This window comes from Naegleria lovaniensis, assembly GCF_003324165.1.
Source record: "Naegleria lovaniensis strain ATCC 30569 chromosome Unknown tig001, whole genome shotgun sequence".
NCBI classification, from domain to species: domain Eukaryota; phylum Heterolobosea; class Eutetramitea; order Acrasida; family Naegleriidae; genus Naegleria; species Naegleria lovaniensis.
This window is the reverse complement of record NW_025407823.1, coordinates 390,305-409,492: the sequence shown is the minus strand read 5'-3', so window position 1 is coordinate 409,492 and position 19,188 is coordinate 390,305. Positions and strand designations below refer to the sequence as shown.

Below are 19,188 nucleotides of genomic sequence, written 5' to 3'. Positions count from 1 at the left end.
CGAGTATTTTAAATCACACACCTAAACTAAGATGACACAGCAACTTTGATGTAACTTAGACACCAAGTGATCAGTACAACAAAAGATGGATTTTTATCGTGTAACGAGAAACTTGTTGAACGGAGTAATTACTGTGAATGTGAGTATTATCACCAACAATCAACTAATCCTTGTATAGGACAGTTCTTCTGTGGGAAGAGAACGAGAGATGAGCGCTGAAGAGAATTGCTTTCGAAACTTTAGTAACTGGCTTTGTACAATAGGTGTGGTCTTAATCAGGAGGACACTTTTAATGAACGAACGTCAGCACTGAATAAAACTTTACAAGATTCTGAACCAATCCCGGAGTTTCTGCATTTCGTTGTCAAAAAATTTTTGCCTTTTTGAGTCGAATTTTTTCGCTGGCAGTTTTCTTATGGCGTAGTTTGTGGTGTGATAGGATGCAAAAAGTGATTGAAAAAATGAATAGAGCCTCTTCGTCGTTGTACTCTTTCCTCTCGCACCATCTTCCTCGAGTAGTGAAAGCTTCTTCGGCAAGAACGAAAAAACACCAATTCATCTTCTTTTTCCCGTTCAGAAATTCATCATCATCATCATTTCATACTAGTAACAACAAATGTCGTGAAGGTCCAAAAGGAATGACTGACTTGTTCAAAGAACATTTAAAAAGACAAATTCAAAGCAATGAATCGGTACAGGCAGCTATCCGCAGTTATCAAGAAACATTTCTGGCAAAAGGTGTAGAAAAGCTCAAACCTACTCTGTCAAAAAGCAAAGAAGCTCTCGCTAAAGGTTCGACCTCGTTGGATGAAACTACCGAGAAAATTCTACAATCGGAAACCATGTCTCGAGTTGGAAAAGCTGTAGATTCTGCATATGACCTTTTGAATCAAAAGGTTGGGCTCAAGTATATTACTGGAGAATCTGCCGGGAACAGAATTTCGGATCTGAAACGTGCTCCAGTTTTCTTTTTCCGAACTAAATATGCCAGAGAGTTGGATTTATCCAAAGGATATGTTTACAATCCTTTCACACGTACTTTGGTTAATATTACAGACATTATTTCTCAGGAAGAGTTAGAGGCAGTGATAAAAGAAATTAAAGAAAAACCTGACTTGGGCAAGATGGGAGAACAAAGCGAAGAAGATCTTCATCATGAAGCTGAACGTCAAGAACAAGAAAGAGAGGAACTTGTAAAAATGTTAACTGCAAGAATGCAAGAACAAAGAGTACAGGAGGCAGAGGCAGGAAAACCAAAAGTTAATCCAACCTCAGCTGAAGAATTGAAGTTGACAAAAGAAAACTCTCCTGTTATTTCGGAGCTCATTGAACCATATTACACTACTCGAGGATTAATATGGAAAACTCAAGTTCTTTTACAAGAAATTCAACACAAACAAACAGGAAAACAACCAAGTTTACTTTTCAGAATTCCTGGAATGGTGGATATATTGAATGAGTCATTACGTTTCATCACTGCAAGAATTACTCCACCTCAAAAGGTTAAAAAAGCAGAACAAGAACCGCCTGCAGAAGAGGAATTATCTAAATCTTCAGAACAGGCTTTGGCTATTAGTGAGTTAAAGAAACGTGATCCTAGATTCGCTTTGGACCTGTTCCTTGTCACAATAGAGGCTATCGTTATTCCAGAAGTATTATCTGCTTATTTCGCTGATGACACTCATACTATCAAGAAGTTTGTTTCCGAGTCTTGTTATCGTCAAATCTTCTTCCCAAGAATTCAGGAAAGGGTTCATGCAAAGAACAAACTTGATTCCAAGATTTTGCATGTTGGAGACATGCACCTTTTAACAACTAGATATGATGCTGGTAATCCTGCTCTTGTTATTAGCTGTTCCGTTCAATACACACATTGTATTAAGAATGAAGCTGGTGAAATAATAGAAGGAGGACCAAAAGATATCAGACAAGAGACTCAAATGTGGGTTTTGAGACAAGACGAATCACATGAAACTGATGATTGGTACATTTCAGAAGTGAGCATGATGATTGATCCTGTGAAAAGTAAGTACATTGACCTTTCGTTCGATTGTTTAACCTCAATTGCGCATAGTTGTCTAAGCAAATTTTTTAACACAATTCGCTCGAGCAGAGTTGAAGCCAATAAAATTGCGTCGTGGAATGTTACCATCCTTAAAATTTTGTTGATTTCAAAGTACCGTTATGTGTATCAATTGTTTGTTTGTTCAAAGTGTAGATTTAAATAAAGGGGTTTTATTCACACCAGGACTCATCCGTTGGTTGGCGCCATTTTCAAATTTAAATTCAAAAAAAATATTTATTTCAAAACTCGCAAATGGTCCAGTCGTTAAAGTCCAAAAAGCACACATCAAAGCTTCATGCAGGACGTAACAAGGGTCACATTCCCATCGGGTCGTTATCTTCAAGTAGTGATACACCCTATCAAAATCACAGCTGGAAGAGCATGTATCATTTACCTCCAACAGGAGAAATAACATTGGAGCAATTTGAAGAGTATTCGTTTCAACGATTGAAATTACTCAAAATGATAGACACATGGAAGGCAAGAAACATTTCCGGAAAAGCATTACAAGACAATATTATAGAGGAATCAAACAAAATATTTGATTTGAGAATTGCTCAAGATTTGGATCATTGTGAACCTGATTGGATTTCTCATCACATTCTGAGATTAGCCTTTGCTAAAAAGTAAGTAATGGAATGATGTTAAATATCACAAGAATCAATTTCATGGTGTAGTGAGCAATTGAAACAATGGTTTTTGACCACAGAGTGTGCACTGTTTGAAAGTAGACTCATGTATGATTCTTCACAAGACTCTTATATCGACATTTTACAAAGAAATGGTATCATTGCTGAACGAGTATCTGTTGAGGAAAAGAGAAAACTAGAATCACCACTCTCCAAAATGTTCACAAAATACTATTTCCATTTACAATATCAACAAAAGGAAAACACTGAAAATGATGGCCCAATATTAGTTACACACAAATCTCACTCAAATATGGAAAGATTTAATGTCGAAGATACTTTGGTTTTTAAAGTAGATTTTGTTTCGGTTTTACAATTGGTTGGAAATCGAAGCGTTTATATTCAAAATGGAAAAGCCTATTTGTTCTTACATGATCTCACTTCGTTGATAAAGCAACACTATAGAGCTAATTTAGCTGTAGCACTAGCAAAGATTCAATCTCTCTATCCAGAATATTTGAAAGAAGAAGAAAAGGATAGATTACTTCCTTTCCTTAGAGATGTTATTCCCGCAGCCAGTGAAGGAAAATCTCTCTTCTCCAATACAACGTCTTTCATGAGCACTGGAGAAGTGAAACCAGAACAAATTGATGCTTTGAGCAAACAGAGCTTCCCACTTTGTATGAGAGTATTGTACAAGGAGCTGAAAGAAAAACACCATTTGAAGCACTATGGCAGAATGCAGTTTGGTCTTTTCCTTAAAGGAATTGGCCTTAAACTAGAGGACGCTTTACAATTTTGGAAAGATCACTTTACTGCAGACAATACCATGACCTCGGACTCATTTGACAAGCAATATGCATATAATATTAGGCACAACTATGGTAAGGAAGGTAAAAAGACCAACTATTCTCCATATGGATGCACCAAAATTATTAACAACCCTGAATATGTATGCCCTTTTAAAGTTTTCAAACCAGAAGAATTGAGAAATGAAATTCGATCTTATGGGGGTGGATCGTCTTTTGATGAAAAAGAAGTTCAGGAGGTTGTTGATCTTGCCAAGGATCATCACTATCAGTTGGCGTGTAGACGATTCTTTGAGTTGAGTCATGGAATTCAGAAGAAGGCAAACAATATGCAGCTCATTGATAAGGAAGACGATGGTGTACCATTTAGTCATCCTAATTCTTATTTCTCCAAATCAGTTAAATGGCTGCGAGAGAAGAACTCGGCTCATAGTGCACAGCCAGCCGCAGCCTCTTCCTCTTCTGACCAAGAACCAGCCACAGCTACTGATTTAAACGAAACCAACTCAATGCAAGATGAATAGTAACATGTATTTATAGTTAATGGAGCTTGTTGTCAATTTCGAAATAAGGAAGTAATTGCTCCTTATCTTCTTGACTGGCATTGGTCCTAATAAATGCAATACTCTTTTCCAGAATGTCTCTAGCTTCTGAAACAAAGGAGTATGATGTGTTTGGATATCTTGCACATTCCTTTAAGAACAAGGCTGTCTTTTCCATCAAGTCCATTCTGTCGAAATCAGAAATTACTTTTTCAACAAAACTCTTTAGAGATCGTTCTTGCTTCGTCCAACAGTGCTCTATTTCTTCTCCAAGAATTGACGTCTTATGGTCGGCAAACATGAAACTTAACAGTGAAAGCATAAATTTGGAAAGGATGTTATCGTCATTTTCATAGTGCAAAATGTTGGTAATCGATTCAATTACATGATGATGAGCAAAATTCTCTAATGTTTTGGGCTGGTTTGAGCTCAAAGCAACAAATGCTGTTCCTAGTTTTTTCAAAAGCGCCTTGCTTTGTTTGTCGTAGTGCTTCAACTTATCTTCCAAATATGCAAAAAATCGTACTTGGTATAAATCCTCCACTTGTACAATAGGATTATTGTGTAAGCATGTACATAAAAGTTGCAGTGCAGATAAAACAATTTCTGGGTCATCTGCTCTTGGATCAGGATGTAATCGAGAAAGAAAATGTTCAAACACGTATTCGGTTCCCCCATTTTGTGGAAATCTATTGCAAAATCAATTTTGCTTGTGATATCGTCTATCGTTTCCATGGCTTCTAGCGTTTCATCTACTGACGAATTGGTATTTTGCAATATTTCATTCGCTTTTTTCATCACTGTAAAAGGATCACTGCTTTTCATTTGTGATGCAATGTACTCTAAAACTTCTCGTTGTTGTGGAGTTAACGACACTGTTGTTCCTTGCTGTTGATGATGAGCAGCTTGACTTCTTAACAATTCCGGTGAGGAATTTGCTACTGCCCAGTCAAAGAGTTGTTTCATTGGGTCTCCGTTGTTTGGCATCATTTTTGTTGTTTTTTTTGTTTGAAGCAGTGTTGTTGAGAGAATTTTGCAATTTTAAATTGGTTCTTTCGGAAAACTTCTTCCTTCAGAAATCCGACGATTCCGATTTCCTTCATCATTTAAAAATGACAACGTTTGACACTTTCACTCGCTGTGTGTAAACTTTTGTTATAATTATTATTTAAAACAACCAATTTGACAGAACTAAATACGCAACAAGAGTAGTCAACGGTGATCAACATACGCTAACAAATTTTATTTGGTATTTCTTAAAAAAAATATCGTGCTCGTTTATCATGGACAAGGTGAAAGAAATTCGTAATAATTTTCCTGATACCACAGAGGTATCATTGGAAAGTTGTGGATTGAGCTCTCTAGATGATGTTTTAAATGTCTTGGGAGAGTTGGTAAATTTGAGGGTATTGAGACTAAGCAACAATAGGCTAACCAAACTCCCGACAGACATGAGCAGACTAAGCAAAGTGGAATACCTTGATTTAACTGGCAATCATTTTGATAGCATTGATGATATTTTGCCTGGTCTTTGCTCCCTACCCATGCTTAAACATTTGGACATTACCATGGCTGAGGCAGATGAAGACGAACTTATTATAAATCTGGCAAATCTTCTTACGTTCAACGGTACTCCTCTGACAGATATTCCTGATCAGAAATATGAGTACAATGAGGAGAGTGTATCCCCAATTAAAGCTACTGATGAAAAGGACTCGGTACAAAATCCAATGTTTATTGAGGTGAATGACTCAGATTTTGACAGTAAGTAATACTTGTGCTTGTGTTTCTCTACGTAATCAACAATACTTTAAGGCTCACGAAAATTGTTTGAGGCAACTCAGCTTTATCTAGGTCTTCGAGAAAGCTTTGTTCATCATACAGCTGATGTAGTATCTGAGCTCAAGCAAAGGACAAAAACTGAAACCGATCCTATAAGATACCACAATGAAGTAACAAACGCCAATAGAATTATTTTCGACAGATGCTTTGAATCCATCATCGCTCAAGTTTCCAGGAACGACAAAAAGCTTGCTTCTATTATGATGATTCTGAAGAATTCATACAGTGGATTGCTAGAAGACTCATACAACTTTATGGATCAGTCCATTCAAGAGTTCGGAAAAAGAGTCAGATCAATGCAAAAAGATTTGGATGGTGCAGGTAAGTATTTCATCCTCATCACTGTTATTCATCTCACCTCAAATAGATCAAGAGATTGGCCAACTTCTAGAAGCTGCAGAAGCTTTGCAACAAACAGCGTCCGACAGCGAAAGTGCAAAGAGAAAGATTTTAGTTGGTTGGGAGAAAGAAAGAGAGCAGTTGGGAGAGGAAATTGGATTCCTTAAGAACGAGCTTGAAAGTAAGTGTTTGAAATGGCAGTTTTAATATTTACGTTCTCCAGAATACAAGAATAGATTGACGCAATTCCAGCTCAACAAACAAAAGATTGCAACTCAAATAACCACATCACCTTCAAAGATTCTCAAAAGCGTTTCACCATCTAACAATTCATTCAAGATTTCGCAATTGACAATCAACACAAACACAAAATCGCTAACACTTCGTCAACTAAAGGACACAATTGAGGAGATTTATGCTTCCAAACAAAAGTTTGACGAAAAGTGTTCAGAAAACAAGTTGCCACGAGAAACAATGGAGCAGTATTTGTATACTTTCCTTAACCAAAAATATGGGCTTAAAAACTTAATTTTGGAGTATGCATCTTCAATAATTCAAGGAGTGAAAAGATACAGCCATGAGGACAATGATGTAGCTGTATTTGGAAAGATTATCAGAAATGAGATAGATGAAGAATTCAGATTTGTTCAGAAGCAGCTCAAAGAAACGGTATCTGAACTGCTAAAAGTATTCCTTAGAGGAAAGTACGCTAAAAAGCTTGATTCAGAAATTTCAGCTATGCATCAACAAAGAATGAATGGAGAGTTAAATGAAGAGGAATGGGTAGACATTGTAAAGTATATGTACAACAAAGAGGACTCACTGAACATAATAATGAAGGTAACTGAAGCAGTTCAAGCTATTCAAACAAAGCTGAACAGAGGTAACAGTAGAATATCATCTCCATCAAAATCAATTGGTGTTTCCAACAAGATTCCATTCAAGATCTTTATGAAGGTATTGCTAACCTATCAGCTCAGAGGCCATGAACAATTTTTGTACAAGTTTGTTAAGCTTTTTAGACAAGTTGATTCTGACAAGAATGGAGTATTGAGCGAGAGTGAGTTCAAACAACTCTTAGCAACCATCAATCCGAATAGAACCGAAACAGAGTACAACCAGTGGCTCAACTACGTGGATCCATGGAACAATCAGCAAATTACATTCTCTGAATGTGTCACATTCTTGTCAGCTGAGTTGTTGAAATTGGTAAATGAAAAGACCTCCCAAGGCACAAACGAATCTGATGCAATAGAAGAACAGGAAGAGTACGACTTTGAATCCAATGCAAATGAAGAAATGTAAGACTGTACAAAAGTGAAGGTAGAACGATTTACTCATCCAAATCCTCTATTTTCTTTTTCTTTTCTTTTTTCTCTTTCTTTTCTTTTCTCTTTCTCTTCTTTTCAGATTCTGTGGAGGCTGTTGTGTTAATTGTTGGTGAGCTTGTTTCTCCCAAATCCAAATTTTTCTTAGTCTTTTCGTTCGACTTGGTTTCGCTAGTTAAAGGGCTTTTTCCTAGAATTGCAGCCAAGTCCTCTTGTGAATAATTGCTTGTCATTTTCGATCGTGCTCTTCTGTGATGGTGAATTCTGTTTGTTTTTGTCTTTGGTTCTTCTTCTGTTTTGGATTTCTCAGTTGATTCATCTTCACTGCTCGAAGAATCTTGTTTTGTGGTTGTCTTTAATCGTTCTAATACTTCCGAGAAGGAAGACATCTTTTGACACACTGTACGTTCCTTCTTGGCTTCTTCATGTGCACCAATTCCTGCTGTATCTGTTTTAAACGCAACTTTTACATGCTCTGTCATTCCATCTCTCTTTTTTCCAAGTCCATCACCTTCTTTCCACCCCATCTTTTCCAACAGTTTAAATCCGAGACGTGATTTATCTTCGGCCCATCGCTTGTTGTTTGGGTCGTCCTTGAACATGAATTTTGCACTCTTGTATTTTGGCATTTTTTATTATTTGATCCTCCAACAAAAATTTGATGTTCTGCAGACCAACATTCTAAAATGAAGAAAAACTCAGCGTAAAATTATGTGATGAAAAACTCACTATTCATCGCTTGCTGTCACAATTTTGAGTGTCATGTTTGGTATAAATACTCGTTCAATTTCACGCTCTTGCTTCTCTTCATTGTCAGAATCAGAGATCTCTGTTTCTTGACGATTAAATCTTGCACTATGATACTCTTCTTCGTCTATGAAATTACCGAAACACATTCTTTCAACAAATTCATTCCATTCTCGACAGACACATCGAGGTGGAGGAACATCATTTTCATATTCATCAACTTCTAACAGATAAATTTCTTGAGGTTTTTCGCAATGCCATGCATAGTAAAGAGTTTCTTCGATGGAATCTCTCCCAAAAACAATCATCTTACTGAATTGTGAATCATAATATTGACGGAGAAGAGTTTGTTTGATTTCATTTGATTCATCAAGTGGATCTAAATCACTATTTTCTTCCAAATCATCATTTGTAATTTCTTCTTGTTGTGGATTCAACATTCTGTGAAATACATTTTGAATTCGTTTGGTGTGAAATCGGATATCAAATTGATGAAAAGTAGATCCAGGGTAAAGACCGTAGATATGAACTCTTCCTAATTTTCCACTTCCGAATGTTTTCATGAAATTAATGTACTCCTTTAAATCATCATTTGGGTGTAGTAAATTCAGAGATTTGACTTGCTCCCATAATTCATCTTCCGATGGAATGTTAACTTGTGTGAGCGTTGGAATATTACGGAGTCTAACTTCGAATTGAGACATTTTTTGGGATCATGATTCACCAAAGAAATCTATCTCAAATCTTCTTTCAGAGTCAACAACCAATGTCCATGCTTTAGAAATAAGTCTCTCTTGTGATCTCTCTCAGCAATCCACTTGTCGAGTTGATGTTGGAATGCATGGATCTTTTGTTGAAGCAGTCTTCTTCTCTTTTCTGTTTGTTTGAAATAACAAGTCCATTTGTGAAATATTGAGGACTGATAACTTGTCTCATTTAGAGATATGTTGTCATCAATTTCGATCAATGGCTTGACCTTTTCAGCTTCAAGAGACTGCTTATTTTGCATTTCTAGTTTCTTGTGAATTTGTGCTAATTCATCTTCTATCCTGTTAAGCACAGTAGAAATAGTCTTTTTCCCAAAATCCTGAGATGAGCTGCTACTACTTGTGCTTGAAATGCTTGCAGGTGAGTCCAAAATTTCACACGAAATTTCGAAATGGTTGGGTTCTACAATACTGTCCTCCAATAACTTGATTTTTTGTTTCCTCAATTTGATCATGTTTTGAATCTCGTTCACTCGCTTCACATCATTGTTAAGACTATGGGCTTGTTTTTCCAAATGGTGTTTGACGCTTTTCAAAATTCTGCTTGTGTATGGTTGTGACCCATCATCGATAGTGCTCGAGTTAATAACATCGGATTTCCACTCTTGTCTTGCTTGTTCAAGAGCTGCTTGACGAGATCGAATGGTTTCTTTCTCTTGTTCACAAAATTCCTTAACCTTCTTAAGTTTTGTTTTTTCTTCAGAAATTTTCTTTTCAACCTTCTCCTTATAGATATAATATTCTGAACTATGTTTCTTGTTAATTTGAGGGGGTGTATTTTCTTTCATTGGAATAGGACTTAGGAGAGGACTGTCGATCTTGGGAGTATCGCCACTCTTATGTTTGACAAGAATAGGTTTAAGAGGCGTTTTAACTGTGTTGTTACTCTTGTTCTCTGGAGACTTGTCTTTTGTAGGTTCACACTGCGTACCCATTTCAGCTTTTGTGGAAGAGCTGTGTTCAACAGTTTGAGAAGTACTCTCTCGCGTCTGTACTTGTGTGGTTTGAGTGAATCGGTCGAAGGATTGTGTCGTTGGGTGTTCTCTTTGCACTGCGTATTGTGCATTTGTTTGAGTGGTAGAATCTTTGAGGGACACACTATGGCCAGCATTGCAACCTGTTGAAACCAACTGTACTTTCAAAGTTTGTGATTCTATGGATATTACTCGAGGAGTGTCAGTTTGTGCCCATGCCGACTTAGTGGAGCATGTGCTAACAGGAGTTAGAACTGTCTGTACAGCAGCAGAACAAGAGCTAATTCTAATACTTTCTTCAAAATCAGTTTGAGATTCCATTGTGTTTCTCTCCTTTGGGATTGTCTTGTTATTTTTCAGTTTCATGTTCTCTTCGTAAAGCTCATCTGCCTCTTGTCTTGCAAGAGCAATTTGTTTTCTGTTCTCGATAAACATATCTTGAACTATTAGTTTGTGTTTGTTTGTAAGCTCCTCCTCTTTTTCAGCAAGCGATTTCTCTAACTTCTTTGAAAATTCGTCGTCTAATCTTGATTTTTGTTCTTCCAATTCCTTCTCAAGCTGTTCATGAACAACATGAAGCGTGTTAATTTTTCTCTGTAGTTCAAGTTTCTCCTTAGTCGAAGATTCCAATTGCTGTTCTAGCAGGGATATTTTCTCTTGAAGTTTTTGAAGCTCCATTGGTGACGTGTTTCGTGAAGAAGCGCTCGACATTGAACTAGAATCATCGTTAAGCTTTTTTTTCGACAATAAATCTCCTTCCGATTGCCTCATCAACGGCTCCAGCTTTCCTAATTGCTTCTTTTTTGTTTTCGATTTTGGTTTTTTAGAGGCAGTTTTCTTCATTCTCTCTTCCTTTACTTTTTGCTTGTAATAAGCGTCCAATGGATGATCCCATATCGACTCTCCAGTGTGAAAATTAAAGTAATAGAGTTGACCATCGCTTTGACATGGTCTCCATCCATCTGGAAGTGGTGCCTTTATCCCCTCTCTTGCAATGTCCAACAATTCGGGCTCCAATTGTGGATCAATTCCTAAAAATTCTGCGTATTTAAGAACATCTTCTTCCGTTGGCTCCTCTTGTTCAATCAAAACGTCGTCCCCTTCTGCCAAGTCATCGTCCATTTTTTTTAACTTGCCAACGCCCAGTTTTAATGGCGGTAGAAATACGCGCTAAATTTTTTACAATTTTTAGATATTTTTGAAATCTCCACCTCAAGGTTTGAACTCAATAAAACAACAACTTTGAAAGTTTAAACTTTGGCAATTTCATTCATTTCTAAATCATTAGGAGAAGAAGGAGAGGTATTCATGGCAATTGACGGAGAGGAAGAGCTTTCAGGTAGGCTTAGCATCTCTTTCGAGAATGGAGGATGGTGTGATTGAGACAACGTACTCTGTTGTTTTGATATAGAATCTTCATTTCCTTCTTGATCATCTCTTTCGGTAGTGACCATAGTTGCTGAACTATGGTTGGATTCTTCAAGTAATGGATTAAACAATAACAATACAAAAATTGCAAATATTAAAATTCCAAAACATTGTAAAAAGTAATCAATCATATGTAAATCACTCGCAAAGAGAGAGGTAAGAGCACTCACAACACCAGCAACCAATTGTATCCAAGCGCTTGAGGTCATTCCGATCAAAAGTCCGACAATCTTGGCATATGGTTTTTGCAACACGTTTTTCAATGCGCTGTTGTTGATCTTCTTCATTTGCGTGATGGAGAGTGAATGCGATCGCACTAGCACAATTAATTTAATTCCAATTCCCAAGAACATGACTGTTTGTACAATGAGCATGAACAGAGTGATAAAAAAGAGGCATAATATTAAAGGTATGATGTTAATCTTGTCTTGTGTTCTAATTCGAGTGTATAAATTGAAATAAAATATTGTTGAGTAAAATCAGTATCGCTGCTACAATGCAGAAAATGATGGTTATGATGTTCACGAAATATTTGAGAATTTTGAACGCTTTTTTTGTCATTGCGCCTGCTAAAAGTACAGTTTTTAAACTTGCATTCACAACAGTAAGCTTCTTTTAGAGATCTATGTCATCTCTTTTAGCGAAAATCTCTCCCATTAACAAGTATTTAGTCTGGGGATAAAATACCGACTCTCATATATGGTCTGAATTACCGGACACTTCACAGGCTCCTGTTTCCATGTCTGTGAAGTCAAGTCCAATATCGACCACTACAAACATGACAAAACATTGACCTTGCGAGATACTTGTGAGAAATCCACGAACAATTTCTGATTCTAATTCGAAGTCGTCCCATTTCTATGTCCATAACTCGGTTTCCTATCTCCAGATAGTTATGCCACAAGGCACCCCAGCTATTGAAAGGAATTGGCCTCAAATCCAAGCTGTATTATTGACGGCAGACGCCACAAATACTTCCACCTTGACAAGATGGAAGACCAATGACTAACTTTGTTAGAATCACAACTGGATTAGGTGTACTTATTACATAGATAAATTTTGTTCTTGTTAATTCAAGTAAAACAAAACAATCATGACTTCAACAAAAACGGTAGGTTTTTTTTAACCTGTTGTTGTAGTTGGACGAAAAAATAACTCTCCCCCAAGTGGGCTCGAACCACTGACCTGCAGATTAACAGTCTGACGCTCTACCGACTGAGCTATGGGGGATGATGATCATTAGTTTTTTGTTCTTCTTTTAACACAAACAACAACAGCTGAAATTACATTTTGCAAGCAAAATAAAACCACAACAACGTGTTCTTTTCAAACCGTCATACTGAGCTACCTGTTGCTATGGATAAAGCCCTCTTTGAGTTAAGTGGGATTTTACTCCTAACCCATTTGAAGAAGCTATGGGAGTTCGATCTTAAATGTTAATACCGACTGAGCTATGGGGATTGTTGTTGCTAAAGATATTTGTAAAATGCTGACAACATTCCAAGCCCTTAATTATGGATGGTCTATCAGGTCCAACAGTACTGGCAATCATGACGGTTTTCGCTTTAGTACCGATTCTCATTCATAAATTTCATGCTGTAATGAGAGTTCAGTTTTCGAACATTGATTGTGCTACCAATGATTCTTAATGAAATTAACAAGCCTTGGAGATGTATTAATTTGGAGCGATTCTTGTTGATACTGTCTGTTCGCGAAATGAACTCTGGTTCAGCGGGAACCGTTCAGTTCTTTGAGGGCTGTTTTTTGTATCGATTCAAAAAAAAAAAACTCTCAATACACTGCTTGAATTGTTTGACCAACAAACTGTACAGGAACCGTTTCACCACTTCTCTCTGTTAGGTAACATGCTTAAAGGTGCAAATACCAGTCCTCCTGCAACAAATAACTGCTCCTCAACATATTTGCAATCGGGTGAAAATTCGATCGACCTTAATGACCACCCTGGTTGCAGAGTCGAATCGTCTCAGGTCGGGCAGTCATTGCCTGCGACTATCACCCCTTCTGCGGTCAATCCTGGGGTCGTGATTTTACCACCACCAGCGGAGCATCACGAGTCCGAGCATAGCCCCTCCAACTTTGTACAATTCACTCCATCCTTTTATGGTGTTACCTTTGCTGAAGGAGTTAGTTGTCCTGCGATCGTGTTGGATCAACAACAACATCAAGTACCCAACATGCTCACGCTACCCACGCCGCACAGCTCGTTCGACCATCATCATGCTGAGCCATCTCAATTAGTACCTCAAGACTTGCCCAAAACGACCCAAAAGGAAAATTTAGCTATCATCTCCCTTAATAAGATATCCTCACTTCCTAATTACACAAGCAACCAACAGCATCCAACAACAACAAATTCTACAAACCAAAAACAATATTCCTCATCGGTGGCAGTAAAAGAGAACCTTTCAGGCGTGAATAACCACAACATTGGCCAAAACATGGTGATTGAATGCCACGGAAATGAAAAACCCTTAGTATTGAATTCAGAGCAACACAATTCTCCCGTTCAACATGATGGAACGAGTCAATATCGAGAGCCTTGCTATGCACATCACCATCCTCCTCCTCTTCTTCATGGATGTTATAGTTCCATGGCACCACATACTGCATACACGATGATCGACCAGGCTGGTTCCACTCCATTTCAGCATCACCAACAGATCAATTGTACCATGCACCCAAGATATACTACAGAAGGTATAGTACACTCACAGCATTCGCCTTTCAGAATGGTAGAATCTTCTTTCAACAACGAAAGCAACAACGAAAATATCCATGGCATGTATGATGCAACTACCCTATCCATGGATGGCAACATGCACAAAGAAAGCCTTTCTCATACTTACAATTTGCAGCAAATTCACTATCCTTCTCCTCTCTCACTAGCACAACCAACCAGTATATCATCTTTGCAACGTAATGCTTCATCATTGCTTCCTTTAGGAAATTCAACCAATCTTGCGAGCGATAATTTCTCAAAAGAGAATGGTATGAATCTTAGAGAGCTGCCACACCATTATTCGGAAGAATCCAAGTTGCCACAACATTTAGAAGAATCAACTTCCAAAGTCAAGCAAACATCATCAATTCCTCCAATTGGCATGCTTAAGGCAACGTCCATAGGGAAGAAAGTCAATGGCAGATATACCAAGCTTCGGAAGCAATTAAGATCATTTGGAGGAGACTTTACGGATAATTACTTTGTGTTGGATATTGCAGCAACAACAGCATCGGCATCAAATGTTACTTTCAAGAATGCTGCAAATGATGGCACCACTATGCCATCCATGCCTCCATCTAAAATTACAAAGAAACACAAGTATGATCTATCCAATACAGCCTCACACCACATATTAAGTACTGAACCACAACAACGTGAGAGAAAAACATCATCGCGTAGTGTTGCTGCTGGTCGTTCAAAACAAAAGTCCAACCCAACAACATTAATGAACAATTTTGAACTCACAACACATTCCATTCAACAGCAGCAACACATTCCAATCATACCATCCTCTCCTCAACATCATGATTCATCTTCAAGAAAGATCTTCTCTCATGCATCGAGTGATATCATGAATGAAATGTGTCCTTCTCCCTCAACATCTAGTTACTTGTATCATAGTCAAAGTTTACATCAAATTCCTCCTTTTATATCATCTCCACAACAGTCCAATCCTTCACAGCCATTTTCTTCATCAACTCCTCAACCGTACGTTCCATATTCTTCGATGCCTGCGGCTGACTTGGTCAATAGACCACCAACATCGATATTGCCTGATGTACATGGTTCCTTAAAGGATGCCACCCATTCTGAATCAATTCAGACTACAATGGAAAGTCAGCATCAGCATCTGCAACCATCGATGTCATCAACAATAAGGCAACAAGTTGTACCCATACATCATTCAATCTATCGACTCAATGAAACAGTTGCCACACAGTATGATGAAAATCACCATCGGCATATGTCTGATTATTACAGTTCTATTCGAACGCAGAACAGAACATCTTGTGTAAACACAACCTTTGAATCCAATGAGCGTCATGAGGAAACATCTCAAGCGTTACTGAACTTTTTGGTAACCCTTAATTCTTCAAATGCTACAACACAGGTGATGGATGAACAATTAGGTATTTCCTCAATGCTCATGTCTCAGAAAGAAAGTAATCATCCTCAACAACAATCAAGTACTAATTCAGCACTCACTTTAGTTGATCACCCTCGTAATCCTTCTCGTACGTCTTCATCACTGATTGAACAGATAGACCTCATGCCACCTGAAGACAAATCCTTATATCTTAGTATGCTTTTGAATGAATTAAAGGAGCAAAACAGCAACAAGTAAAACAATGCTTTTCAAACTATCAAAAGCGAAAAGACATCACTCTTCACTTGTCAATTCAAAAAAATCATCAAAATGAACGACACAGAGAAGTTAATTATGATCATATTCTGCATCTTTTTGCCTCCCGTAGCAGTGGCATGTGTAAGTATTTAATGATTAGATGATCACTCATTATTCCTTGTAATAATATTTAAACTTCACAACTTTTCACACAATTATTAATCAATTCTTTCCAACTGTCAAAAGTCTCGAGGTCTTCATCTTCATTTATACCTCAACATTCTCCTCACGTTGCTTGGATTGATTCCAGGTATTATTCACGCTTTCTGTGTTGTATTTTCCATCTTTTAAATGGTTTCGTTCAATGTGTAGAATCCGCATCAACAATAAACACCATCCACAAGTGTCCGCACACCTTTCATTTTTCATGTAATTTTTAATCGATTCAACTGTTTCATCATGACAATTCTTGAAAAGAATGAAAGAGGTGAAATTGTTTTATTGATCGAATATTTTTAAAAAAAAATCAACAAAAATGCTGCAAGCCTCCCACACATCATCAAAGAAAGTTACTTTCGGATCGGAATTGAATGACGATCAGCCTCAAGATCTTGAGGAATGGAATCAGGAAAAGAAACCTCTAAATACACAAGTAAAGAAAAGAAGTACGAGATTTAAAAATGTAAAGGGAGGAAAATCACAAACAAGAGCATTGGAAATTAAAAATCAAAAGGCTATACTTATTTACAACAAGTTGATAGATGATGCCATCCAAAAGATTATTTTCTCTCTCATTGACCAAGAGGAAGTCTCAGAGTTATATTTGGATTTTGTTTGCCAACTATTACAACCTTTACATTTTGAAAATGTTTTGGAAGAGAGAAATGCTTCGGGATGGTGCGGAAACCCTCTATGCCCAAACGAGATTGACCAAGAAGAGCTTGGAAAAAATCCAAAATATTACATTGACATGAAGAGTCTCAAGCTTGTTGACGTTTCAGACTTTTCGCGGAGATTGTTTTGTTGTGAAAATTGTAAAAAAGTTGCTTTTAACAAAATGAACGCTTGTAGCACTACCATTCCTTACACAAGAAATTGCAGCAAGCTTTTATCAATGTTATTTCCTGAAATTGGAGAGGACAAACTTAATTTAATGATTAATAAGGCAAAGCAATTGGCTCTAGAAGATAAAACAGCCACTATAGCATTGAATGTCAAGGAAAATTCAAACCCAAAAAAACCAAGCATTGGAGCTCACGATCCTCTAAACTGTGAAAGTGATTCAATAGAAGGATTTAAACCTAAAATTAATAGCCAAACACAACTTGAGGAGAATAATAAGACCCCTAATATTAAGAAAATTGGATATTTCTTCGAATCGTGTAGCGAAAGTGATGGTGAAGAAGAATTCGATATGAGTGAGATCAAATTAGATGACTTTCAAGAGTTATGGACTTTATTTTCTCGTCTAGTAACAAAAAGCACAATAAGATTTTTTCAAGATTTCGACATTGGAACGTCACATGAACCAGTTCCACAGCACGGTACTAGCACCTCCGACAGCAAAAAAGAGAAGGCGAACGAATTGAGTGGTCTTAGTTACGAAGAAATGAAAATATATCAGGAACTGTACAAAGAAGTTGGTATCGACATTTCCGAAGATGTTGAGTCAGTAAAACCAACTGCCACCTACGAAATTTATAGCGAAGATGGAGCAACCATTAAGGAGGAAGTTCATCTAGAGCGATTTCAAGTGTTGTCTCAGTCTTTGATAGATATTGTACCAAAAATATGCGATTCCATAGGGCACACAAACTACGGTAAAATTAGAAAGCAATTCAACGATCTACTCTCAACATTTAGCTATGAATATTCGTTACCCTCCCTAGATGGAAAGAAGCTCAAAATTATTGGATACATTTTTCTCAAGTTGCTGGCCATAAAAGATAAGGATTTTATGGAAAATTTGGTGAACCTCAAAGACAAACAAACACCCGAGTTATTCGCTCCAAACCAGATTCCCCATAAAAGCAGCTCAAAGGTGAAAAGACCCCAAAAAAGATTATCTTTGGAGGAGCAACTGAATCTGCTGGAGGAATGCAAAGCAAACTTGACCGAGCATATGGAAAGCTATGGAATCAAAGAGTCACAACAAGGTCTATTGACAGATGTTATACTTTTTGGAGTGTATTAAATGATTGTTTGCTTCTCAAAATCTAGTTTAAATTTTTAAGTTTACATACTTTACGCATTATTCATGTAACAACAGCTCTGTTGCCAAGTGGATATCATTATTTGCTTGTCGCAATGCAATTTCACATTGAGTACGAGAAAATCCCATGTTCATTAATTGCTGGATATTATCTTCGGATACATTGCTGTGCAAATTCGATAAATGGTCATCGTGAGAGAAATTGTCATGCATAATATTTTGGGGCTGTTGTTGATTTCCTTGATTGCTGGAAGTTATGTTTCTATTTACAGTTGAGATAGATCTGGTTGATGAAGACTGGTAATTGGTTGCTTGAATTAAAGGCTTCACAACCTCAGATGCAAACTTTACAAGAAATGCAGGGAATTTAAATTTTCTATCCAGCTTGAAAATATTACATAACAGGTATTGGTACACAGTACCTGAAATAATACCACTGACTGCTGGTAATAGAGAATGAGGAAAGTTGGTCAACAGAAATTGGATAACCAACAAATAAATTGTTTGCTTGTCACTGATAGGGACAATGTTGAATATTTTCATATGTGCCGTCGGTGGAATTTCGAAAATATAAACAATCAATGCGGCAAACATAAATCCATAGGGTCCACTTATCAGAGGTTTTCTATTTTGATTTAGGGTCCAGTTCAATAAATAATTAAGAATTAACGAAGAGTAAGTGGAAAATAAAAAGAATTTCTGTTCATATTGAACGGTAATGATGAACCAAGACATTATTACTGCTTTTTCAACTTACTACACGAAAATAATAATCTCGATGAATAATTCAACACAAAGCCTGCAACATACCTGCAAATTTCTGTGTTCCCCAATGTCTTTCAAACAATCGGAAAAAGTAAATCACAATACAACCAAGCAACAATTCAATAGTTGATGAAAAAACAAAATGTCCGCTGAACCCGTATTGTATGGTCGATAGTACAAGAGATGATTTTTGAGAAAATTCCAATTTATCCCTTCCGATAATTGCTTTCATGAAATTCATTAGCAAGATCAGGCCCAGCAATGCTTTGGAAAACGGTGCATTCACGAAACCTGTCCTACTGGATTGCATCATTTTTTTGTGCTATTTTTGTTGGCAAGTACCATTGAAACTATGGTATTGCATTATTTACAAC

At 37.1% G+C, this 19,188-nt stretch overlaps 11 protein-coding genes across 11 annotated transcripts; 5 read left to right on the top strand and 6 right to left on the bottom strand.

Moving 5' to 3' along the window:
* Positions 1–461: 461 nt before the first annotated feature.
* On the top strand, positions 462–2,082 carry C9374_003737 (uncharacterized protein; the record flags this gene model as incomplete). Its single annotated transcript, XM_044693298.1, has 2 exons — positions 462–2,025; positions 2,075–2,082. The coding sequence occupies 2 exons, from the start codon at positions 462–464 to the stop codon at positions 2,080–2,082; spliced, it is 1,572 nt and encodes a 523-aa protein (XP_044555867.1).
* Positions 2,083–2,317: 235 nt separating this feature from the next.
* C9374_003736 (uncharacterized protein) lies at positions 2,318–4,027 on the top strand (the record flags this gene model as incomplete). Its single annotated transcript, XM_044693297.1, has 2 exons — positions 2,318–2,691; positions 2,743–4,027. The coding sequence occupies 2 exons, from the start codon at positions 2,318–2,320 to the stop codon at positions 4,025–4,027; spliced, it is 1,659 nt and encodes a 552-aa protein (XP_044555866.1).
* Positions 4,028–4,043: 16 nt separating this feature from the next.
* Positions 4,044–5,035, bottom strand: C9374_003735 (uncharacterized protein; the record flags this gene model as incomplete). The annotated part of the gene is made up of 2 exons (XM_044693296.1): positions 4,044–4,734; positions 4,806–5,035. 2 exons carry the CDS (start codon positions 5,033–5,035, stop codon positions 4,044–4,046), a joined length of 921 nt encoding a protein of 306 aa, XP_044555865.1.
* Positions 5,036–5,328: 293 nt separating this feature from the next.
* On the top strand, positions 5,329–7,531 carry C9374_003734 (uncharacterized protein; the record flags this gene model as incomplete). Its single annotated transcript, XM_044693295.1, has 4 exons — positions 5,329–5,809; positions 5,861–6,208; positions 6,255–6,407; positions 6,450–7,531. The coding sequence occupies 4 exons, from the start codon at positions 5,329–5,331 to the stop codon at positions 7,529–7,531; spliced, it is 2,064 nt and encodes a 687-aa protein (XP_044555864.1).
* A 28-nt stretch (positions 7,532–7,559) lies between these two features.
* On the bottom strand, positions 7,560–8,183 carry C9374_003733 (uncharacterized protein; the record flags this gene model as incomplete). The annotated part of the gene is made up of 1 exon (XM_044693294.1): positions 7,560–8,183. The coding sequence occupies one exon, from the start codon at positions 8,181–8,183 to the stop codon at positions 7,560–7,562; it is 624 nt and encodes a 207-aa protein (XP_044555863.1).
* Positions 8,184–8,282: 99 nt separating this feature from the next.
* On the bottom strand, positions 8,283–9,005 carry C9374_003732 (uncharacterized protein; the record flags this gene model as incomplete). The annotated part of the gene is made up of 1 exon (XM_044693293.1): positions 8,283–9,005. The coding sequence occupies one exon, from the start codon at positions 9,003–9,005 to the stop codon at positions 8,283–8,285; it is 723 nt and encodes a 240-aa protein (XP_044555862.1).
* A 29-nt stretch (positions 9,006–9,034) lies between these two features.
* Positions 9,035–11,164, bottom strand: C9374_003731 (uncharacterized protein; the record flags this gene model as incomplete). Its single annotated transcript, XM_044693292.1, has 1 exon — positions 9,035–11,164. One exon carries the CDS (start codon positions 11,162–11,164, stop codon positions 9,035–9,037), a length of 2,130 nt encoding a protein of 709 aa, XP_044555861.1.
* Positions 11,165–11,292: 128 nt separating this feature from the next.
* Positions 11,293–11,844, bottom strand: C9374_003730 (uncharacterized protein; the record flags this gene model as incomplete). Its single annotated transcript, XM_044693291.1, has 1 exon — positions 11,293–11,844. The coding sequence occupies one exon, from the start codon at positions 11,842–11,844 to the stop codon at positions 11,293–11,295; it is 552 nt and encodes a 183-aa protein (XP_044555860.1).
* A 1,491-nt stretch (positions 11,845–13,335) lies between these two features.
* C9374_003729 (uncharacterized protein) lies at positions 13,336–15,837 on the top strand (the record flags this gene model as incomplete). The annotated part of the gene is made up of 1 exon (XM_044693289.1): positions 13,336–15,837. One exon carries the CDS (start codon positions 13,336–13,338, stop codon positions 15,835–15,837), a length of 2,502 nt encoding a protein of 833 aa, XP_044555859.1.
* A 535-nt stretch (positions 15,838–16,372) lies between these two features.
* On the top strand, positions 16,373–18,031 carry C9374_003728 (uncharacterized protein; the record flags this gene model as incomplete). Its single annotated transcript, XM_044693288.1, has 1 exon — positions 16,373–18,031. The coding sequence occupies one exon, from the start codon at positions 16,373–16,375 to the stop codon at positions 18,029–18,031; it is 1,659 nt and encodes a 552-aa protein (XP_044555858.1).
* Positions 18,032–18,088: 57 nt separating this feature from the next.
* On the bottom strand, positions 18,089–18,784 carry C9374_003727 (uncharacterized protein; the record flags this gene model as incomplete). The annotated part of the gene is made up of 1 exon (XM_044693287.1): positions 18,089–18,784. The coding sequence occupies one exon, from the start codon at positions 18,782–18,784 to the stop codon at positions 18,089–18,091; it is 696 nt and encodes a 231-aa protein (XP_044555857.1).
* Between the last annotated feature and the right edge of the window lie 404 nt (positions 18,785–19,188).